Here is a 24,040-nt window from a genome sequence, read left to right on the forward strand (position 1 = left end):
GCGACCGGCCAGGCACTTGGCCTGGGCATGCTGGGGACGGAGGACGTGGCGGTGGGTCAGGTAGTTGGCTTTTTACATGTTATCGGATGTAGACGTGCAGAGTCACGCAGTTAGAGTTGGCGCACATCTGCTGTGAGCACACAGAAAAGCGCCTCTCCACGATGCCATCGTGGTTCCATAGCTGGTGACCATGGATGTCGGCGTGATTTCTTTTTTTTTTTTTTTCTTTTTTTTTTTTTTGGGTGCTTTTCAGGATCTTTTACAGTATTGTTTTCCAAGTAGTCCGATTAGTCTCATACTTAAAGTAGTGCAGGCCCCTTTCTTTGGGGAAAGGTGTGAGTTAATGAAGCGTTGCTGAGCATCACCTTGGACTCTACAGCTCCGTGGTTTGTTTGTTTATTTATTTGTTTATTTTGCCTTTTCTAGGCCCGCACCTGCGGCATATGGAGGCTCCCAGGCGAGGGGTCGAATCGGAGCTGTAGCCCCCAGCCTACGCCACAGCCTCAGCAACGCAGGATCCAAGCCGCATCTGCCACCTACACCTCAGCTCACGGCAACACCGGATCCTTAACCCACTGAGCGAGGCTGGGGATCGAACCCGCCACCTCATGGTTCCTAGTCAGATTGGTTTCCGCTGCCCCACAATGGGAACTCTGTACAGCTCCGTGTTTTAACCGGACCCCCACAACCATCTAAGAGAGGCAGTTTTACCTGCATTTTACAGATGAAAAACATAAAGCCCAGAGGGGTTAAATAACTTACCATAAGCAGGGAAGGGCCTGGTGCTCTCATAGAACAAAGGACTGGGGTAAAATCTTTGGCTTGAATTGTGGAAAATGAATGAATTGCTGCTCGCCTGAGGGCCGAAGGGGGATCTGGAAACACGAGTGGCCCCAGCAGGGCCAGGGAAAATGGCTTTGGAGATGTTTTGTGTAACTGGCTGCACCTACACCCAGACACGCAGCAATCTGCAGCGTCCTGCGCCCCCGCCCAGAGTTACGATCCTTGCATTAAAATGGCCACGACTTGCAGAAGACTTGAAAGCGCACATTCAAATCACCTCTGTGTCTAGAAAGTGCCATCAAGATTGCAGAGCACCTGGCAAAGGAGCGGCTCTGGCGGACCTCTGCCCAAACTCCCCTCCACTCCCCCTGGCCACACTCGATCCTGCTCTTGAAGCCTCCTTCTGTGTAGAAGGAGCTCCATCATTGTAACTGCTGGCCTCGCGTTGCCTCTGTTCTTATCCGATGGGCTGATTCAGGATGAATAAGCTGGTTGTGCTCAGCTCATGTACTTCCTTTGTCTTCTCGGGAGCCCGCCCACGCGTGGGGAGGCCGGCCTCGGGCCAGTGCTGCCATGAGGGATAAAGCTGCCTGGGGCTGAGGCTCAGGCAGCAGGTCTCTGGCTCTCCCATGAAGCCAGATCAGCTAACGTCACCTTCATCAGCAAGGAACGTTTTCTTTTGCACCCCGTCTAATATTTAAGAATTTTCCACACAGCGGAAACGAATCCGACTAGGGACCGTAAGGTTGAGGGTTCGATCCCTGGTCTGGATCAGCGGGTTAAGGATCTGGCGTTGCCGTGAGCTGTGGAATAGGTCGCAGACGCGGCTTGAATCTGGTATGGCTGTGGCTATGGCATAAGCCAGCAGCCGTAGCTCCAATTTGACCCCTAGCCTGGGAAGGTCCTTATGTCTCGAGAGTGGCCCTAAGACACACACACAAAAAAAAACTTCCAGTGTGTTCAGAACCTGGGAGTTTATTGGGCCCCATCAGACGTTCCAGGGGAAGCTGGCAGATGGGGCAGTGCCCAGTGTGAGATGAAGCTCCTCCCTCAGCCCCTGTCTATGATCGTCTGTTGCTGCCACTTGTTTCAGCTGAGGAACCATGAGGGCTCCACCCACGCTGGCCTTACATGTATGCTTGTCACCCTGGCATAACCAGACGCAACTACGCCAGTCCTGTGGGGCCCCAGAGAAAATGATGTTCCCATGGGCCGTGATTGAGACAGCCACCTACACGGCATTCAACAGGCAGGAATTTCCATGGGGCCACTGGGTCTCCTTGGGTTCCGGCAGTGGGGAGTCCTGGTTATCGCGGTGATCTGTCACATGGTGGTCGGCTGGTCATCGTGGAGGTGGCTCACTCGAGCATTTAAGCAAATTCATCTCTAAAGAGGGAAGGGGGAGGAGTTCCCACTGTGGCACAGCAGGATCAGTGGCACCTCTGCAGTTCTGGGACTCGGGTTCCATCCCTGGCCTGGTACAGTGGGTTGAAGGATCTGATGTTGCCTCAGCTGTGGCTCAGATCAATCTGATCCCTGGCCCGGGAACTCTGTGTGCCACAGGGCAGCCAAAAAAGCAACAAAGAGAAGAGGGAGGCAGGAGAAACAGCAGTAGAACCTCAAATCTTAGTCAGGAGCTCAGCCCCAGACCTAGAGTAGACAGATGCTCAGCAAATGCTTTCTGTCAAACACAGCTCCACAAGAGAGCAGGCTGGCAAGTCAGGTGGGAGAGCCCAGGGCAGCTTAGTTTCACCTGCACAGATCTGGCTGCATATCCCAGAAGAGGCTGAGATGCACGGGGTCTGGAAAGAAGAACTGCACTGGAGGAGAATTTTATAAGCCAACAGAGAGGGATAAGAAGCGGCACCAGGAGTTTCAGTCGTGGCTCAGTGGTTAATGAACTCGACTAGTATCCATGAGGTCACAGGTTCGATTCCTGGCCTCGCTCAGTGGGTTAAGGATCCGGTGTTGCCATGAGCTGTGGTGTAGGTAGAAGACGCGGCTCAGATCTGGCATTGCTGTGGCTGTGGCATAGGTCGGCAGCCATAGCTCCGATCCAACCCCTATGCCGTGGGCGCAGCCCTAGAAAAGACAATAAGACAAAAGGACAAAAAAAAAACCCCAAACCAAAAAACCCGGAAGTCCCTTGCCTAAGGTCACCCCGAGGAAAGTGCAGAGCAGAGACTGCAGCTGAGCAGTGCTCTTCCCTGAAATGCTTAGTCCAGCCCAGCTCAGCTGGTACCTCCCCCAGAGCTTGACACAAGGCACCCGCTATACACTCATGGAATGTGTTTCATTCCTAAGCAAAAAGGCAGTTTCTTAGGTTCCTTCTGCAGGAGTTAAACAAAAGTTGATTTTATATTTTACTATATTTCTAGAACCCACAGGGTGTAATGCTTGGGGTCGATTTTTGCCCCACTCAAAAAAAAAAAGAAGTAATAAAACTGGGAGTTCCCGTTGTGGCACAACAGAAACGAATGTGACTAGCATCCATGAAGCTGAAGTTTTGATCCCTGACCTTGCTCAGTGGGTTAAGGATCTGGCGTTGCCATGAGCTCTGGTGTAGGTCATAGACTCAGCCTGGATCTGACGTTGCTGTGGCTGTGGTGTAGGCCGGCACCTGTAGCTCCAATTCGAGCCCCTAGCTCAGAAACCTCCATATGCCATGGGTTCAGCCCTTTTCAGCAAAAAAAATAATAATAAAACTGGAGTTCCTGGAGTTCCTGTCATGGCGCAGCAGAAACAAACCCGACTAGTATCCATGAGGATGCAGGTTCGATTCCTGGCCTTGCTCAGTGGGTTAAGGATCTGGCATTGCCATAAGCCGTCGTGTAGGTCACAGACGTGGCTTGGATCTGGCGTGGCTGTGGCTGTGGCTGTGGCATAGTCCGGCAGCTATAGCTCGGATTAGACCCCTAGCCTAGGAACTTCCACATGCTGTGTGTGCGGCCCTAAAACAACAAACCAAAAACAGAGAAAAACTGGAGTTCCTCTGTGGCACAGCAGGTTAAGTATCTGGCATTGTCACTACAGGGACCTGGGTCACTATTGTGGCACAGGTTCCATCCCTGGCCCAGGAACCTACACATGCTGTAGGCACAGTGAAAAAAAATTTTTTTTTAATTTTTTTAATGTTTTAATTAAAATAAATAAATACAACTTGAACTCCTCCTGTCCTTTCACCCTGAGGAAATTAGAGGTATTTTGGGGTGACCGTTTACCCAGAACCACATACCACAGGGGATTTCGGAGAACATCGAGAAAAACAGGTCCACCCAGTAGAAACTCTCCCAAGCCCTAAAAGCCATGGCGTTCTGGCAGCCTTGCATGACTTGTCTGAAAACCAGACTTGCTCCTGGGACCTGGTCTTTCTAGACCAGAAAATAATCTTCCTCATGGACGTGGAGACAAATCTAGGCCAAGAAGGATGACATCTCATATCTGCTGAGCCTATAACGTGCCAGGCCCTGAGCCAAGAGCTTCATAGACGTTATCTCATGACTCCCTCCGTCAGCGCCTGAGTGCAGTGCTGCCAGCCCCACTTGACCAACAAAGGTTAGACACCTCAGCCCAGCCGGTGAGGGTGGCAGCCCGGACCTAGACCCCAGGAATGAATTTGTCCCTTCCCTTCCCCAACCCTCCGTCTCAGCCTGAGCGCTTATAACTGGCTTTTTTTTTTTTTTTTCTTTCTTTCTTTCTTTTGGTCTACCTTGTGTCCTATATTATACATTAATATTTAATTGTAACATCTCTGCAAGGAAGACACTATTCTCCACATTTTTCTGATGAGAAAACTGAAGCTCAGAAAGGTTAAGGCACTTGTCCAGGTTACCGAGCTAGTGGGTGACAAAGCCAGCTTTCAAACCCAGGTTTACCCGGTTCCAAAAAGCCTGTGCTTCATTCTGGGCGAGTCTGCCTGTGGCCTGGATCCAACCAAACCCTTAGGTACTGCCATCTGGCCTCCCACTTCCCCATCCAGGGTGGGAATGGGATTGGGTGTTCACCAAACTGGCATTTTTGGCTGCCAAAGGGCTTGCGAGCCAGCGAAGAGTAGGTTCGCCCTCCCAAGAAAGTGCCCAGGAACCTGTTGATGGGAGCTGCCATTTCACAGGCTCCCAAGATGGCCCCAGGGAAGGAGGAAAGGCTTCTGTTTCTCCTGGGAACTTCCGTGGGGGCTTCAGGACCTCACCCTGCAGCTCTGACTCACACCTTATTTATGGAGCAAAAGACTGTGTAGCAAATGACCACAACCAGAGTCCTGACACTGGACTAAACTACTGTCGATTCTCCCCGGCTCCAACACGCCCTGCGTCCAGCACAGGACCTGGCACATTGTGGGGTCTCAAGAAGATGTTACTTTTTATTGAGTTATGCACTGCAGAAAATGTCTTCATGAAAGCCTAACCCCAGGGCTTCCTGCAGGCCCTTTCCGCAAGACACTGGGCTTGGTGCTGATTTCCCCGAAGATGCTTCGCCACTAACTGTCGGCTCATTATTAGCAGCTTTTTCAGCTCTTTGGAAGAAACACCTAGAAAGACTTTCGATTGAGCCTAGTACTGTGAAATTCTGCCACAAAACAAAACAGACTTAACAAGAGCCCTTTCGTGACATCACCAAGGACCTCTCAAACAGAGAAGGCCAGGCCCTTCCAAGTTCCTCAAGGCACTTTGCACCGAAGGCTGAACTCGGCTTGATTAAAACATGCTGGTTGGAGCAAATACTTGGTCTCCTTCCTGCTTGATCAGAAGTGACCCTTTCCTGGTCTTCTCCTTTTAGAGCAGGGAAATTGGTTGCAACACAATAATTTGATGGAATCCTGCCATAGCTTTGACCAGAGGCCCTTGACCCATAGCTCAGAGCTGGACGCTGAAGATTCTGACTTCAGGCACCGCCTAGTAATTGGTTCCCTCTCACCCAAGTACAGATGAGGAAGCAGTGGTTATCATTCATGCTGTATTTCCATGTATTAAATAACTCCGTTGGCCTTTATCACTGTACACCAAGCACCACGCCAGGCCTGGGCTGTGCAAAGAATGGGACCTGGCCATTCACAGCCTGGACGGAAGTGGGCTGGGGTGGAGCGGGAGGAAGCATGCCATTAGATAAGCAATGCGGGGGCTCCATCCTAGTGGAGAAGAGGAGCCTGGCCTTCAGGGGCAGGGAAGGGGCAGTCCCCCGGGGCTCTGCCAGCGCTGCTCTGGGGAGCGGAGGGCCTCAGGGGCTGGCGGCCCGACAGGGTGGGAGTGTGACATGCAGGGCGTGGATGGTGGCTGGAGAGAGGGCACTGGGACGCGGATGGGGTGGCGGGAGGCCCGGGTCGCCGGGGAAGGAGCCCTGGGCCGCGCGTGCGCAGCAGCCCCCTCACCGCGCCCTGCCTGCTTGTGTCTCGTAGGTCTCGGATCCGCAGAGAACTGTTCATTGAGGAGATTCAGGCCGGGAGCCAGGGCCAGGCCGGGGCCAGCGACTCGCCCTCGGCCCGGAGCGGCCGGGCAGCGCCCAGCTCGGAGGGCGACAGCTGCGACGGCGTGGAGGCCGCCGAGGGCCCGGGCCCCGCGGACGCCGAGGAGTCGGGCGGCCCCGCGGCCGCCGCCAAGTCTCAGGGAGGGCCGGCCGAGGCGGCCGCGGCCCCGGAGGAGCGGGAGGAGGCGCCGCGGCCGGCGGAGAAGGCGGAGCCGCCGCCCTCCGGGACCCCGGGCCCGGACGCCACCGACGACGAGGGCCGGCCCCGGGCGCCGCCGCCGCCGCCGCCCCCGCCGCCGCCGCCGCCGCCGCCGGAGGGCCCCGCGGACGGCCCGGGGCCCGTGCCAAACCCCGCGGCCGCGCCCGCGGCCGGGGAGGACGCCGCTACCTCAGCCGCCCCGCCGGGGGAGGGCCCCTGCAGGGCCCGGGACGGCGCCGACAGGAGTTCCGCTTTGCCAAGCACCAGCGCGCCGGCGGCCGCCCGCAGGGCCAGCTCACTGCAGAGCCTCTTCGGCCTCCCCGAGGCGGCGGGCGCCAGGGACTCGCGAGACAACCCCTTGAGGAAGAAGAAGGCCGCGAACTTGAACAGCATAATCCACCGCCTGGAGAAGGCCGCCAGCCGGGAGGAGCCCATCGAATGGGAGTTCTGAGAGGGCGCCGCCCGCCCGTCCGCCGGGCCGGGCCGCGTCGGGCCGAGCTGGGCCGAACCGGGCCGGGCAGGGCCGGGCAGAGGGGCGGGCGCCGACGCCGCGGCCTGGACCGTGTTGCGCACTTACCGCCCTGCGGGCCACAGGGCAAAATCGCCATAGGCCAAGGTGCATATAGAAAACAAAGGAGCATTAAGCCCAATCTATGTCGTGTTTTCAAGGAAGAAAACGGAAATGTGTAGTCGAGCTTTTTTGTACCCTGAAGTGTTTTTTTTAATTGCCCTAAGTGATTTCCACAGGTTCTGGAATAACTCTTACAGCTTTGCCTTGCGCCCTCCTCTTTGGTGTGGGCTTTAAAAAAAAAAAAAAATCAAACCCACATATTAAAAGGGGGCTTTTTATCTGCCATCTAATGGCTTCAGAGCGATAATACACTATTATCTTCTTAAACCAGGAAAAAAGGGGGGGGGGATTTTTCAGAAAAATTTAAAAAGAAAGTTTTTGTAGCTGTTCAGTTGCCACTAAGAGATTGCACAGTCAAACCGACTCTAAACACACTAGTTTGGATTCCTAAATATTTTCAAGTAAAGAATCTTCTCCTTTGAAACTTTGAATTAAAAGTAAAACACATTTACTCCACATATTTTTTAACAAAAAAGAAAAGTCACATCAGGAAAATATCTGATTTTGTGGTAGCTGACGTAGTGTTTTCTTGTACGTGAATAGACTCCTGACATGTAGTGCACATTGATCCATAGCTTTAACTGACTCTGGGCTTTTGCTGACCAGGGTTTGTTTAATACACTCCATTCTAGGCCAAATCAGGACAAAAAGGAAAGATCCGAATCTAGGTATTTTATAATCTGCTTTTTAACCTCTAACCGCAGAGCACGCTGATCAGACCTCATATCTCGGAGGTGTAGGAGACAAGTTAGAACTGTAGCATGTACCCGTTCATTTTGTTTAATTTATGGTGTCTTACGTCTGTGTTAGTGTGTCTGCACACGTGCGAGCGTTGAAAGGAAGGAGGAAAGAGTAGGCCGCGAAGGTCGCCGCAGGCATTTCTGGGGCCCGCCCCTCGCCCCTCGTAGGCAGCAGTCTTTCCGTGACACAGAAGGCACCACACCTCACACCACTCTCCCGGGCGCCTGATGGACTGAGCCCCACCAGGGGACGCCACTCCCTGGGCCTGGGCAGGGCTCACGAGCACTCTCTCTCTCTCTCTCCCTCTCCCTCTCTCTCTCTCTCCCTTTCTTCCCACCACAAGCACTGATGACTGTTGACGTCGTGGGAAGCCTCCTTCCTTCCCTGCAGAAGAGAGAACGTGGCAGTCTGGGCTCGGCTCCCACCCCCGTAGAGATGCCCAAACTCACACCAAAACGTCGATGCTCTTCCCTTCCAGACTAGACCATTGGCCCTCCATCCATTTCGCCTCTTGGAACGTTCTTTTCTGCACAGTTTAGGGCAGTCGAAGTACAAATCAAAAGTCTAACTTGTCTCTGATTCCTCCTGTCGTCTATGTGTATATGCGTGAGAACAGAGGTGGATGAGAGTGTGCGTGTGTGCGTGTGTGCAATTTTATACGTCTGTGTATTTTCTTAAGTACCTGTGCACACATAGAGTGCATTACTGCCACCTTTTTTCAATAAGCTGTTTTATCAGTTATGGCTTCTACAAGTTTGCTAATTTAGACTCCTTTATTGCCATATCTTTAAACTAACAATAGATGATTTCGGTATATATATATATTTTTTTTTGCTTATTTATAGGTGCTGTATTTTATTATCTGATTGTTAGGAAGGGATGAAAGGGGCAAATATTCTTTAGAGGGATAGACTGCCGGCAGTATTGGGTATAATTTACAAGATGTAGTTGTCATACTGTATATTACTGATTGAAAACTTTTTGACCGTATTGTGTATCATTGAAACCTTTGTCTTAGGTCAACATCTTTGGATGACATTTTAATGGTGCATTCATTATTTCTTAAGTTTAATTAATATTACCTTTTTTTTGATTTGGGGGGGTGGGAGGGAGTTCTAATTTTAAAGGTATGCTCCCGCTATTACACCTCAGTGTGCTTGTATTAATTAACTTGTAGGACTTTGTAAGATGTGAAACCACATTTCTTGCATGATGTTTTAGAAATTATGTATTTCATTTACAGTCTTTTTAACCTGCGACTGCAGCACTTAGTTCAAGTTTTCACAAACTTAAGAGTCACTACACTAAAGACAATGCCTTTTCATGAATGAGAAGTTTTCAGAAGGCTCTAGGAGGCTGGGAGGCAGGCCGTTTGTCTTTTGATGGTTGCATATCACCTCTGAACTTGAAATCTGGTTCAGTGAGCAGAGAATTCAAAACGGAGGAGCTTAAGGGGAAACCGGATTCACATCTGGCTGAATTCAGGTGCACTGAGCAGAGTTGGCATTTGTGCCCCTCAGGACAGTGAGTAGCAGAGCCCCTGGCAGGACTGTGGTGTCCTCTCCACGAGAACCTCGAGGAGGAATGTGTGGTCATCGCGTGTGATGAATCTCCAAATACCTGGCTTTCATTAGACGCAAAGCAGGGCGCTAGCAGGGCAGACTAGGGTAGCGTTTTCGTTTGAAAGGCATGACTGTTATTTACTAAGGTGTTAAATCGGAGGAAATTGAAAAAGTCTAAATCTGTCCATCCTAGTGGCCAAATAGTAACGTCTAAAACAGCCGCCTTGGCTCTTCCAGGCAGTTTCGTCATTTTTGTTGGTTTCGGTTTCTTTAACTAGGGTACTGTTGATTTCCATTCTATCTCTGTGGCCAGACGTAACATCTGGGTGCTCGATACAATCAGTTGGTTCAAGTTTGCTTGCAGTTCCATGTTCGTATTTTTTCTCTATTTATTTTTTTTTTTTAATGGCGATCCCAACCCTATGATCTCTTGTGTTAAGCTATCTATCGCTATCTGTCATACTCTGAAGAGCTGCCACTAACTAACAGGAACCTGGAGGGGGGAGCGGGCCCCTCCTCTTTGTGCCCCTCAGCTTGAGTCCAAGGGTTGATCTTTCATCTTGATAAGCAATATTCAAGTGCCTTGAACAGCGTCCTCTCCGCGGGGTTTACCTTCAGCTGGCTGGCGTTCCAAGCAGTAGCTCCCACAGGCAGCTGCCCCCTTCCTCTTTACGCTCCACCAGTTTAAAAAGCTGATTTGTACCTCTCCCCTGGGGAAAACGGTTCCGTAGAAAACACTAACACTTAATTACAAGCTCCATTATAACCATCTTAAATGGCTTCTTTTGGTTAATTGGAGGCAGTGTTCCTAACTTCAGGTTTTTGCCATTGCTTAGCCGGCTCAGTGGAGGTTCAGCGTGCAGCGAGTGTCCGCCTTCAGCCTCTTGACCCTTGGCTCCTGCTCACGTCCCCACGGGGCGTCTCAGATGGAAGGGGTGTGGGTTCTGTCCTAGACCCGCGCCCGCTCACTCGTGCCACCTGGCTCCCAGAGGACCTCTCCCCTTGAACTTCTGGGTCGAGATGTCTGTGATGTCTGCCTACCAGCGCGCCCTTGTTTAGCAAGGATTATCACAGCCCTGTAGCTCCGCTCGGTGTTTCGCCGAGCCCACCCCGCTGAAGCACATCACGAGACACGGTGGCTCAGGGTCGGCAGATTTGGAAGGAAGCTCCAGGAAATGGCAGGATCTTGACTCGTGTGACTGCTCTCAGGCCAGGGCCACCAAGTCTGGGAAAGTGACTGAGGCCGCAGGCTAACCAGCCATGACCTCTCTCGAACCGTTTCCCTACACTTCCAACGCACAGGTGCCTCCCTGCTCATCGCCCTCCTGTGCGCAGCTTCGTTTTTCTCCCCCATTGAAAAGCCAGACATGCTGGTCGGTGGTCCAGATCCAGAGTACAGCAGGGCTTTGGGGGACATGTTCCTCTGTGCCCCCTGCCGCCAGCAGTGAGAGACCCTCCCAGGCCCAGCCAGCAGCCCCAGGAGGAAGGAAACACCCAAAGGCCTCCCCCACCCGGGGCCACACCAGCCCTGCAGCCCGGAGCAGGCCAAGCGCAGGACAGGTTTTACGCACGCTCTGGCATCTGACTACCCTAAGGTCACCCAGCAGTCCTGTCCTAAGAGATTGAGCTGAGAGTCCCCAGACGGTCCCATCTGCAGGCAGGTACCTTCCTGGCTCACGTGGGACCAGACGTCTCTGTCCCCCCTGAACTCACCTCCTTTCACGCAGGGGTGATCAGCGAACTCTATTGACTTTCTATGCAATGTTTTTCATTCCTCTGACTGTAGAACAGACCTCCCTGCAAACAGCAGAGGAGCCAGGGGAACAGAACACATGTCCTTCTGGGATTAGCACAAAGTGAGACAGTGACAGGGGCTGTAGGTCTTGAGCTGGGGGACAACAGCCTTCACCTTAAATGCACTTTGGCAGGCACCTCTGGACTGGCTCTAAAAACAAGACTCTGCCCTTAGCCGGCGCAAGCCGCTGCCCTCTGAGGCCAGCGAGCCAGCTGGCGGGAGACGGAGCAGGCGAGGTCCCGGCGTGCATGCGTGGCGAGCGTGGTGGGCTGGTAGCCGCACCCCTTCAGGCTGGGCGTTCGGCTCCCCCCCGGGTGTCATCCTCATCTGTCCCCTTCTACCTCACTGAGCATGCTCCCGCGAGACCTTACCCCTCGCCCCCCAGAGCTGTCAGGCAAGTGAGATTGGGGAAGCGAAAAATCTAGAAGCCTGGTGTCTGTGAGCATCTCTTGGCCTGGTGGGCAGGTGGCTTCCCTTTTTTGTGACACAGCTGTGCCCCGCGAGGCCCACGGACTTTTCTCTTGGCTTCCACCTGTTCCTGAAACTCTCACAGCTGTTTCCTTTGCAGGCAGGCGCGGCCTCGCGCCTCGGAGCGTCTCGCCTTGGGCCTGCCTGTGCCCTCTGGCCATTCCTGTCCAGCTGTTTCGGTCCGTCACAGCCCTCTCCCTGCCCTGGGCTGCCCCTCGGCGGCCCTCTGAGGACACTTCCCTGGGATTCCTTCCCGGCACGGGGGGGACTCTGTCATCTCTGGCCCTGGGACGTTGTCATTTCAGCCCTTCTGTGAGAAGCATCCCAGGGACAGGAGAGGATCCGGCCTTCTCCAGCCCACATGTATGGTCTTTGGTCACGTGACCCTTTCTCCCTAAAACTATATAGGCCGCTTTCCACACCGAGCCGAAGAAGAGCAGCTCCCGGGGCTGCTGGGTGGATGTGGGGCCACCCACGCTGGTGTCCAAATGAGAGGAATCGGGAAGGACCCCGCGTGTGGAAATCGTGCCGCTTGGGCCTTGATGGCGCGCGGGGAGCCTTCTTGAACCCAGTCCAGCTCCTGTCGCAAGCAGTAAGAGCTGGCCTGGGATCCCGACGTGATGTATGTCTAGTCCCCAGTGCGCTGACTGTCGGCCTGGCCAGCATACCTGCTTGCTAAGGGGATGGGCCCCTCTCCCACTACCATGCCCGTCCGTTTCTGCCTTTTCGTAGATGAAAACTACCGGGACAAGAAGGGAAAGCAAGTTCCCAGTTAGAGTGCTGAGAAGGTCCAGCCTGCGAGACTCTTGAGAGATGTACTGAGCGCCGAGGCCAGAGCACTCGGGTTGCACGGAGGCTGGAGGTGGCAGAGGAGGGGTGCGGGGCGCGGCGGGCCGAGCATGAAATGAGCCCTGCCCCAGAGTCTGCCCTACTCTGGCAGCCCCGGCAGCCCGGGGACCTCACCCCTGGTCAGGGAGAAGGAAATAGGATTTCCGCCCACCTCCCTGTGGGTCCCCTGGCCGGACCTGCCCCCACCGGCCCAGGCCCGACCACCCGCCTCCATCCCCACCTCCCCTCCAAAGAGACGTACGCACTGACAGTGGCCTCCTCCCTGTTTTCATTTTTGGATGAAGTGACATTTAGCTTTAACAAGACATTTCCAAAGCGCCTAGTCTCCTCCAGAATGCTAACTTTAAAAGTTGGGCATGGCAGGTGAAGAACCTATAAAAAAAAAAAAAAAATTTTAAACTTAAAAAAAAATTTTTTTAAAGACATTAGGCTAGGCATAAATGTCCACTTCCCCATCCCCGTTATTAAACGTTTAAAATACCTTTGAGTTGCTTTTCCTGGATCATTTTAGTTTATCCAATAATGTTAAAATGCATAGGCTGCGTGACTGTAATTTCTGTAGTGTTTAGGCTTTAATTTCTACCACAAAATGTGCTATATGCTATGTATCAAGCTTTCTGTGATCAGAAAGGAAAGGTGCCTTATATCCCAATGTCACGGCTACATCCCTATGGAAAATAATCAGAAGCACAGTGTGTACAGAAGCATTGGGGCTTCCGCTGGTGAAACCAGACGCCAGTCAGCAAGATGCATTGAAGTGGCACGGGGCTGCTTTTGTTTTATGCTTCCTTTCTTCTCCTTTTTCATTTTTTCTCCTCCCGCCCCCCCCCCCCCGCTTCTTTTTTCCTTTGTTCGTAGTTTGCTTTAAACAGAAAGCACTTAAATAGAGGATTATGTGTAAAAGCTCTGTGCAATAGAAATCATTTTCCTTCTTTTTAAGAGATAATGTATTGCACACCAAATGAACTCAAAGTAAGCTTTAGACCAGGACGATTCAGGTTGTGGATGCGTAGAATGAGTTTGTTCACTGTAGTTCCGTTTGTTCACGAACTGATGGGAAAACAGGCCTCCCTCCACCGCCTCCCCCCCACCCCCGCCCGCCGCCACCGTCGCCACCGCCGCCGCCGCCGCCACGCATCTCAGCCTGCCTCTTGCTGACCCCCAGGCTCCGTGTGTAGGGCCCACGGGCGCCCCCCAGAACTGCTGGCTGGGTGGCAGGTGGGCAGGGAGGGGCAGTCTGCGACCCAGCCGCTGAGAACCCTCCCGAGGGCAAGACCACCGCCATCCCCTTCCAGCCCTTAGCGTTCCTCGTTGAGATGGATTGACTGCTACTGACCCGCCAGCGTGCGAGAGGGTAATTATAAAAGGATGTTTCCTTGAGGGGAAAAAAAAAAAAAAGAAATTCTATCCTCTTCTATTTATTATTAGGTTGATCATTTAAGTACGTATCAGGAGTGTGTTGTTGTTCTGTGTGTTGTTGTTGTTTTTATGAATGCTTTTTGCTCTCACTCCAGTGGTGACTGTCTTCTGCCTCCAGCCCTCCCCCGCCCCAAACCACCCAAGGGCCTGGGGCGGGGGGCGCGGGGCGTGCAGAGGGGGCGTCTCCAGCAGAAGCAGTGTCTCCCGAGGAGCCGCGCGGCAACGGGTGGTCTCCACGTGGCTAACGTGTCAGAGCGAGAGAGTCGATGCCCAGCAGTGACAAAACCTACCAGTGTGAGGAGGGGCCGGGTTGCAGGACACTCGTGGGCGGGGCTGCAGGGGAGACTCAGAGAAAGCCGAGTTCAGTTCCCCCAAAGCCTCCTAGAGCCTCTGGTAAGACTTCTGGGTTCATGCCGCGTCGGGAGCCCCGCTCAGGCCCGCCTGCCGCTCGACGTGGTTTCTGGCGAGGCTCCTGCGAGCTGACGAGCTCCAGTTGGCTTTCGTTGCTGTCGTTGTTTTTCCGGGCCACAAAGTCGGTCCAGATCATCTCGTGGAACAACCGCGGTTCTTCGTCAGGTTTTGGCTGGAGGACCCCCGCCCCTTGCCGGGTCCCGTGGACGTGGCTCCGTGGGGCGGGGGCTGAGGCCAGGGGCACCTGCTGGCTTGCTCCTCGGGTGTGAGGGCCGAGGCCAGGCCCCGCCGCCCCGGAGCTGGAGCTCCCTCGGGGGCCCCCCAACCCCTGCCTCGCTTTCCGGGCCTGACTCTTCCCTCCTCTGCCATCGTGTCGGGTCCGACGCTGTCGTCTTGGAAAGAAAGGCCTCCGGTGAAATAAGAGCCCCCGTCCCCTCCCCCCAAAGGTTTTCATCTCCCTCGAAGTAGTCTATGCATTTCTCTCTCTCTCTCTCTCTCTCCCTCTCTCTCTCCCTCTGGAACCGTTTTCTGCCTCTTCCCTTGAGAAAACGGGCCTCTCGGGTCCCACCCACTGAGACCCCCTCAGAAAATGCTGTGCATTTTGGAGACGTGAGGATCCGTTCAACATTCTGCAGGCATTTGCAAATAGCCTGTCCGAAAAGCGGGACAAAGCGAGCAGACGAGGTGGTGTCCCCCGCGTCCCTTTCCACTGAGTAAGACCTCGCTCTTTGCGATTGTGCAATAAACTACTTGCCCTGAGAGCGGGTGGCCACGCTCCTGCCCAGACTACTAACTAACACAGCACAGGACGGCCCCGTCGAGCGAGCGGCGGGCCTCTTCCAGAAGACTCCTAATAAGCTCAGCTTCCCCCCCACCCCCGCCCCCTGCCCCTGGCCCCTTGTATTGTGGTGTCTTACATTTTAGCAGTATTTTATATTTTCTGTAACGCACTAAGTCTTAGATGTTTCTAGAGCGCGTCTGTTCATACTCACAATCACAGACCTTTTTTTTTTTTCTCTTTTAATCCTCACAAATGACCCGATTGACCAAAAAAAGAAAAAAGAAACAGAAAAAAAAAAAAAAAAAAAGCGTCATTTTTGTACAAATAGCTTTGAGAAGCCTCTGTTGTGTGGCTGTGACCCATCTCTGGTAACATTTTATTTCTTGCTATTTGTTTTCGACATCATCAGTCAAAAGTTGATCCGCCTGGCATGGGGGTGGGAGAGGCACCCGTCGGCCCCTGGGCGTTGTCCCTTCTGTCTTTGGTTAGCCATACGATGTTTGTTCTCAGCACTGTACAACGGTCCCTCTATGATATGGAGAAGCAATATCACTGTATGAAACTCACACCATGTATTATTATTATTCACTAGCACCCTAGGTGTGATAATTGAAGTAAATATCTTTTATACAAACACAAGAACGTGTGGGCTGTTTTTATTTAAAGGGCTCTGGCCTGAGGAGAAGGAGCAGCAAACACTTTCATTCTGGGCCCAAAGGGCACCTCGAGAATTGCCACCCCTCCCCCGCATACACCTTCCCGTGCTTCCTAGGGCGTGTGGCGTCTGCGCAGGTGTCGGCAGAACCTGGGGGTACGATGCGTGGGGATCCGGGTGCCAGCGGGCCCGCCGTCCCCCAGGCACGTGGTCCTCACTCCATAAGGGCCTGTGTCTCCACTTGCCGTCATGTCCCCCCTACCGTGCGGGTACTTTGAAGGGCTGACCCTCCTGGCACCCACTTCCTTGTCTGGGAAATGGGGGGGCGCCATCGCGTGTCTCACAGGCTGTGAGGACCAGGAGTGGTGGCCGGCCGTGTGGGGTGTGGCACTGGGCTGATGGCAGGAGCCCGCACCCGGCCAGTGGCCTGGCCTCAGCCTGCTCCGTGGGGTCGCTCGCTTGGTCCCTGCCTCCTGATGTGGAGAAGGGGACAAGGTCACGGCACCTGTTAAGTGAGTGGGAAGATGAAGGAGGGGACTGTGGCTTGTGCGCTTCTGGGACGATCGGTCGGATTCCTGACAAAGGACCTCTCCAGCCGGCGCTCGGGGCTGGAGGGGGGAGAAGGTGGGAGCGCTGGTGGCGGGATGGTCCACGAGCCTGTGATCGAGGATGTCTCTCGTCTCGAGGTCCACGGGGTTGGAAGAGATCGCCATTCTCCCCGATGCATCGCTGGGGGAGGGGGGGATACTAGTCCGTTGTGCCTTGATTTGTAGGTTTCAGATGTGACGTTCCCGCGCGTGATACAAAAGCATGAGCTAAACCAGACTCAGTGCTCCCTGCCCAGGAGACTCCAGGGCAGGGGGAGTCTCCCCGCAAGGCCAGGTGCTACGGGGACCCTGGATGTGGATGTGTCTAAAGCCGCCTCCAAATGCCTGCCCGGCCTCCCGAGCCCCGTGGGAGAAATTAGCATAAAACCATGAAGGCTCTGCCAGTTCGGGTTGGAAAACTTAAACCCAACTCTGTGAACGTTTGCCGTTTGCTAGTTTAGGCACACCCCCACTTTTTAAAGATCCTTTAACTACATTAAAATATAAAATCCTTTTTTTACCAAAGGCACTTAGCACAAAGTCGTTTGACCCAGAAAGTCTCCCCAAGAGCTTTTGCAGTGAGATTGAATTAAGCAAAAGTGCAGCTGCCTGTGGTTTTGCAGGGCTGGCTCCTGGTTTGTAAACGGCCAGCTCCAGCGGCAGGAACAGGAGCAAGGCGTCCTGCTCTGTCTGCAGTCGGGGCTGTCTCTGGGCAGGCAGTGTTCGGGCTCCCTGTACCCGGCCTTTCTCCTTTCTCTCTAGTTCTGTAGATCTGAGCAAAGTGATGCGGCCTCGTTCGATGCACTGAGGAATTGCCGGTGTGCGGGATAGGGCGACAGGATGGTGTCATCATTAGAGTGTGAGTCGTCCACAGCCGTCTAGTCTGCTCGCGTTTTAAAGGGCTTCCGCGTGGCTGCCTTGAGATATGTGGCTATTTCCTCCGTGGCCCTAGATGCTGGCTTCGGGGGGTCACAGAGTCTGCGGGCCTGTGTGTGGGGAGCCAGGGTGAGAACCCAGGGGGCTGGGGAGAAATGCTGTGATGTTGGTGGGGACCCCGGCCAACCGGGCCTCAATCCCGGTCTGACCCACCCCATGGCAGGCGGCGGTGGGGGAAGCGCCGTGTTAGTGGAAGTGGGAGACACAGCCATGCCCGGTCCTGGGCAGGCATTTCAGAAATTCCCACCTCTTCCAAGAGGCGAAGACTCTCAGACTATCAAGAGGAAGGGCCTCTTTTTTTTTTTTCCAAGCAGAGAGCAGGCTGTGGAGGTCAAGGCAGAGCTGCTGTGTTTGGGGCAGAGGTAGGGGACTCCAGGGTGTGAGGTTGGAGGACCCCCTCCTGTTGCAGGGGCCCCTCCTGTGGGGCCAGGTAGCCCAGCATCTTCTCTTCTAGCCAGTGACCTCGGGCAAGCCTGAGGTGATGCTCAGGAAATCTCTGAACGAGTGAATGAATTTCACTTCTCTGAGCTTCTGCTTCCGTCTTGGTAAAGGGGACGTAAGAATGCTGAACACACAGGGCTGCTGGGAGGCCTAAGTGGTAGCACCTGGAAGCTGCCGGGCATGGCTGCCCGCGCGGTGCAGCAGCTGTGTCTGCCGACAGGGTGTTTCATTGCTTTGGTGGCTGGAGCAGCTCCCTCCAGTTCTAGCTGTTTCCACTTTGTGCTGGAGCAGCAGGTGGCAGGGGGGCAGGGGAGCGCTCCTTTCCGCCCCCTGCTAAACAGTCAGCCACAGATAGGAAGGCAGGACCCTCCCTGCTCCCCACTCTCATGGGCAGGGAACTGTGCCTTCCATGGAGGCCTTGGCCTCTTAGAGACCTGTCTGAGGTAGCATCTGCCAGGGCCGATCCCTGCCCTGTTACAGCCAAACCTGTGTTCTCGGGGGTTGGGGGGGAGCGGAGATGGTTCTCAAACGGGGGTGGGGGGGGACTTTGCCCGCATGGACATTTGGGGCTGTCACAACTGCGCAGGGAGGTGCTACTGGCCTCTAGAGGCCAGAGATGCTGAGAAGCTTCCTACGATGCTCAGGACAGACCCTTGGTAAAGAATGACCTGGCCCCAGATGTCCCGGAGCTGAGATCTAGGGTGAGGGGCAGGCACAGGCCCGGCTAAGGCCACCTCCCTCTGGGAGCTCCTTTCCTGTTCCTTCAGCAGATAGAGGCTGAGAACTGCTCTGTGCCGGGGGCGGGCTTCAGGCTGGGTGTCCAGGCTCACAGCCCAGAGGGGAGACAGACAAGGGGGGAGTTCCATGGCCCAGGCACTGTCCTGTAAGTGGCATTGATGCGGTGTCTGGGCACCCACCTGGGAGAAGGCTAGGAGATTTCACCAGAGACCTTGAAGTGGGTGGAGGCATTTGTGATGCACTGGCAGGAAGGCACCCAGGTCGAGGGGCAGCACCTGCAAAGGCAACAGTATGGCGAGTCAGAGGAACAGAAAGCCGCTGTGCTGGGGCAGGGCATGCGTGGTGGTGATAAGAACAATCCCTCCGGTCTGGAGGTGATGCTGCATGAGTGATGCTTCGTGGGTGATGCTCGTTCTTTTCATCTGGCACCAAGAAGGACTCAGGTGTAACCAGGAGTCTGTAGCTGTGCTTGGAGGGACAGGGTCTCAGCCAGGGAGGCAGGGGCCCCACCCCCTGCTGCCTCCCTCCCCACTCCCTGCAAGTGTGCACTCACTGGTGCAGGGGTGGGGTCACCCTGGGCTCTACACTGGCACATCTGCAGGCCCAGTGCCAGGGCACGGCTGGCAGGGGGCCGGGTGAGGCCGGAGCAGTTATCAGCTGGTGGTTCCAGCAGAGGCCAGCTGGGAGACCCTGCAGCTCCGGGACCCGCCCTGTGCCACCTCCCACCTGGAGGAAATGGAGCATCCCTGCTGGGCGGGAGTCCCTCAGCCCATCGGCTAATAAAACATGGAGGGCTCACCATGGGCCCCTGCCCTGGGTGCTGGGGTGATAGCAAGGGACAAACAAGAAGGGAGAAAGATGATAAGTAAGTGAATCACATGGTCGCAAACGGGGATCCGTGTCACAGGAGAAAAACAAGGTGAGGGGACCGGAGGAGCCGGTGGAGGGTTCGGTTTTCAGGAGGGGGTCCGCGTGGGCCTCCCTACGTAGGTACGGCCCACAGTCTTGACCGAGAGGAGAGAGTGAACCGTGCAGGGGGCCGAGGGGAGAACATTTCAGCAGAGAGAACCGCACATGCACATGTGCCTGGAAACCAGTGCCGTGATCCAGGAGAGGGCGGGAGGCCTCGAGGATGGAGAGGCCGGGGGACGGGGGACGCCTGGCTGGTGGGGCCTGGTCACTCGGAGGGATCTGGCGGCAGGGAGTGGGGGCGATGGAGGCTTTGAACATAGGATGCTCTGATCGTCCTGTTTAAGAGGCTCTCCGGTTCTTGCTTCATAACTAGACGGTTGGGCTGAGGGGGAGGACAGCAGACCCGTGAGGAGGCTGTGTCGCCACAGCCAAGATGGGAGGTTGTGACGTGGACCAGGCGGTGGCAGTGGTGAAACTGATTGGATTCTGGATCTGTCTGGAGGGGAAAGCCAGAAATAGGGCATGTGACAGATTAGATGTAAGGAGTGACAGAGAAGGGCAAGGGTGGCCCCCGGGGGTTTGGTCTGAGCCACTGAAGAATGGCCTTGCTTCTGCTCGTCTCAGCCCTCAGGATGCCACCGCAGGGGCCATGTGACAGGGGCTCCTGCCGGGGTGACACAGACGGGGGGTCGGAGTCAGGCTTCAGTTTGGACCCATTAAGCTGAAGATGCCACTTAAGACATCCAGCTGGAGGAGGAGCCCAGGGAAAGGAATGACTCGGAGGGGCACGTGCATGGGAGGGTCACCAGCTTATCAGTGGCCCTCGGGGGCCCGGCGAGGGGACAAGAGGGGAGAGGAAAGTGTGCAGGGGCGGCCCCGCCCCGGCTGCAGCAGCCTTCAGCGCCTCGGGGGACAAGGACCAGTAAAGGAGACTAGGAGCGTTGGCCAGCGGGACAGGCGCCCGGAAGGGAGCCCTGGGCACAGGGGCTGGTGGGTCAGTGGGACAAGGGCTGAGACATGAGGATGCGGCCAGGTGCGAGGTCATCGGTGACCTTGGCGAGGACAGTTGGCATGGTGGGCGTCCACGTCGGACGGGAAGCGTTCAAGGAAGTGGACGCAAGACTAAGCCACTTCTTTGGGGCGTTTTGCTGGAGGCGCAGTGGAGCCAAGAGAACGGGTGGGGAGTGTGCGTCTCAGATGGGAGACGGGTGCTGGCCGGCTGGCGGACAAAGCAAGAGCTACAGGTGACAGAGGAGGCTTGCCAGGAGTGCCCCAGCCTGGGGATGCATGGGGAGCTCTGGGCACCATCTCTAGCCACCCGTGGGGACGCACAGGCGCAGAGGCCGGGAGGGGGTGGATGTGCGGGCGGCTCAGCTCCCCTCGGAGCCCACCCAGCAGAGCCGGTGCGCGCCGAGCAGCTCTCGGAACTCCCACCCCCGCCCCCTGCCTTCGGGAACACCGTGGGTGTGACACCCCAGGCCTCACCACCCGACTCTGAGTGGGATGAGTTTCTGCAGGTGATTGACCTGCGGTCAGAAATCTGGCCGTGACCTTCAGTCATAGTCCGATGCCCTTAGGTCTTGACCTGGACACCGCTTTGCTTGCTTTCTCCTGTGAAATGCAGCCCCTAGGAAGCCGTCCGGGATTCTCCCAGAAGGACGTCCCATAAACCTTCATAAGGGGAGGAGGTGGATACGGGCCGCCTTTCAGGCCAGGGGTTCTCTCTCCACCTCTCCGCCACCACCCCCCCGCCCCCGCCCTCTCCAGGACGCAGCCTCTCCCCGTGCACAGGCTTTTCCCTGCGTTGCAGACACTCCATTCTGCAGCATATTCCTAAAGACCCCCTCTCTTAGGCACGACCCCCCATCACTCAGCCCCATCCGGCATCTGTCTACAGTGGGCTTGGCCCCAGGTCCCTCCTCTGCACCCCCCTGCCACCACTATTTGACCAAATTCTCCAGCCCTCACCTGCTCAGGCTTTTTTGGGAAGGAGGCGACAGCCCCTGTGCGACCTGGTGCCTTAGCACGCTTGCGCCTGATCCTCCCTCTGCCTCCTGCTACCTCCTCTCCTGGTCTTTTTCGGGACAGCCCTGAAATGTCAGCCTCCCCAGAAGTTCTGGCCAGTCTCAGCAGCACCCTCTGGTCACCCATGCCCATCCCTGGACCCGGAGGTGTCCCCGGCCTGCGCCTCCAGCCTCAGGCCCGTGGGTGCAGCTCCCGCGGAACACGCCCCCTTAGCTGTTCCACTAGCCGCTCACCGGAGCCCAAGCACACAGGTGCCCACCCCGTCCCCGTCTGGGGGCTGGTTCCAGGCTCGGGCCCTACCTCCTGGGTTCTCTGCAACATGGGGGTTATGACTCTTTCCAGTACTTTCTACCACCTTGTCCCAGGGCCAGAGTTCAAGCCCGGTTCTGCTAGACTCCACCTCAGTCTCCCTTGACACCAAGTGGCCACCCAGAGACGTGATCCCAAATCCCCGTGTGCGTGCCCCCCCGCAGCAGAGACAGGATGAAGTCAGGGTTGGGGGTCCCCAGTCCTGCCCAAGGCCTTCCCTCAGCCTTCCCCGTCAACCCTGCTGCCCTGCCTCTGCCCGGCCTCTTCCCTGTGCCTCATGGCAGCCACCTCCATGCCAGCCAGTCCTCAGTTTCCCCCAGAGCCACCTCTTTGGAGACAGCCACCCCCAGCACTCAGCTTTGGACCCCCAGACATCTCCTCAGCGGCTCGCCCGGTGTCTGGGGGAGTTTGCAGCAGCAGCTGTGATGGGCTCTCCAGACCAGCTTACCGGCGGGGGGGGGGGGGGGGGCTGGCACCAGCGGGCCCGGGCAGCCTAGGACAGAGGGCCTGCTGCCAGGGCCCTCACACGTGCACACAGTGTCACATGTGTGCAGGGACAGGGACCTGCGTGCCCCCCCCCAGCAGCAGACAGGCACAAATGCACAGGAACCCGGGGCAGGGTGCCCCCTCCCTGATGCCCACGGATGCCTCCTGGAGCTGCACGCTGCCCCTTCCCCAGGGACCTGACTGAGGGATCACCTCATTGGCATTTTACCCAACCTTGCCATGCTTGGGTCCCTAGGTGCCAAGCTGCGTGCCACCTCTCCGCAGGCTCCCCGACCTTTGCCCTGTCCCTTCTGTCCCCAGGGGTCTGTCCACCCAGCACCATTTTGGGACGTGCTTCAGTTTGTGGCTGTCCCTGTGGACGCCCCGTGCCCAGAACTGAACCTGTCCCCTCCCTCTGTCCCTTCTCCTCTAATAAAGATGCCCTCCCCCTGTGCCTCACCAGGGCTCCCGTCCACCTCCCTCCTAAGCATGTTTGATGCCCACCAAGGACTCCTGGGCCAGGCCAGCACGCGGTGACATTTGGGGTCTCTCTGGGCTCCTCCCTCTGGAGTCTGCTTAAGGCTCCAGGGCCAGCAGACAAAGCCTGACCCCGACACGCCACCCAGAGCCCTCTCGCCAGGCCCAGCCCCTTGGCCCACCCCTCACTTCCGCCAATACCACCTACCGGCCAGGCGCAGAGGGACTTCAGTGGTTCTGAAGGAAGAGATCCACTCAGGACCGGAGGCAGTGCAGACCGTGGTGGGGGGACGGCTTAGACGTAGCCGGGGTGGACACCCTCGGGTCTGATCCCAGGCTGGGAAGCCTCAGTTCTTCGTCTGGAAACTGGGAATCATCCTATCTGATGGGTCGGGCTCCTGTGAGATGTGTAGAGCCCTGTGTGCTGCAGGCCCCCAGGAGATGGAGCGGGCGGGGTGAGGCTGGCTGGTCAGCAGGGCGCGTGGTGAGGGGTGAGTTGGCCGAGGAGGGCTCGGGAGCTGTTCTCCTGGCACTGCCCACAGCCCCAGGCCTTCGGGCATTTCTGAGGCCACAGTGCCCCCTGGTGGCTACACCATCCACCCCAAAGGACAGCATGCCAGGCCTCAGGCCCGGGTCACCCTCTCTGCCACCCTATGCAGGGTTTGTTGTCAGCATTTCATAAACGAGGCCCAGACAGGGCAACTCCCTGCCCAGAGTCACACAGCCAACCAGGAGTGGGGCCAGACCTCAGACTCGGGTCTGCCCGGCCACTGCCGTCCTCCGTTCCCGGGCGGGGACTATGGCTTGGGAGGCACAGAGCAGGGAAAGCACCACGGGCCCCACGAGCCTCCCTCTGACCACCTCGTCTTCCTCTGGCACAGGGCGCTGTGCGGAGCTGCAGGTCCACGTGACGGAGGTCATGGCCACGGCAGCCGAGCAGAGGGAGCTGATCGCCCGCTTGGAGCAGGACCTCAGCACCATCCAGTCCATCCAGAGGCCGGATGCGGAGGTGAGCGCCCCCCCCCACATCGCACCCCCTCACCCCCTGCCCAAGGCTCTTCCAGCCTCACAAAACACCAGCTGCCCTGCTGACACCCACCTGCCCCATCCCAAGCCCCGCAGGGGCCGTCACCCACCACCTCTGGGCTTCATCCTCTCACTTCATCCCAGAGGCCCAGGTGGGGCTGCCAGGCCACAGGGCAAAGGGCAGGCTTCCTCCAGCTGGCACAAAGCCCCTGGGTCGGGGCGCCTCTGCCCTGGGGGCTCTGCGCAGAAGCAAGGCCAGGATCACCCACGCAGCTCACAGCTGAAGGACCTGGGGCCCCAGATCAGGGAAGGCTGGGCCCTACCCACCCATGTGGGTCCTCACAGCACC

At 56.3% G+C, this 24,040-nt stretch overlaps 1 protein-coding gene and 1 long non-coding RNA gene across 7 annotated transcripts in view; one reads left to right on the forward strand and one right to left on the reverse strand.

Moving 5' to 3' along the window:
* CUX1 (cut like homeobox 1) overlaps positions 1-24,040 on the forward strand; it is a 352,855-nt gene that overhangs the window by 320,477 nt on the left and 8,338 nt on the right. For 3 of the 6 annotated variants that reach the window (XM_021086269.1, XM_021086270.1, XM_021086268.1), the window contains exon 15: positions 23,547-23,674. In XM_021086269.1, coding sequence (XP_020941928.1) covers positions 23,547-23,674 — 128 coding nt within the window. Of the gene's footprint in view, positions 1-6,175; positions 15,407-23,546; positions 23,675-24,040 lie in introns of those variants that run through there. The other 3 variants (XM_021086267.1, XM_021086265.1, XM_021086266.1) reach the window with 1 other exon arrangement.
* LOC110259891 lies at positions 9,718-23,534 on the reverse strand. The gene is made up of 2 exons (XR_002342310.1): positions 22,874-23,534; positions 9,718-18,731 (listed from the first exon to the last, which is right to left on the reverse strand). It is a non-coding gene; the product is annotated as an uncharacterized LOC110259891 (long non-coding RNA).

This window comes from Sus scrofa, chromosome 3 (genome assembly GCF_000003025.6).
Source record: "Sus scrofa isolate TJ Tabasco breed Duroc chromosome 3, Sscrofa11.1, whole genome shotgun sequence".
NCBI classification, from domain to species: Eukaryota; Metazoa; Chordata; class Mammalia; order Artiodactyla; family Suidae; genus Sus; species Sus scrofa.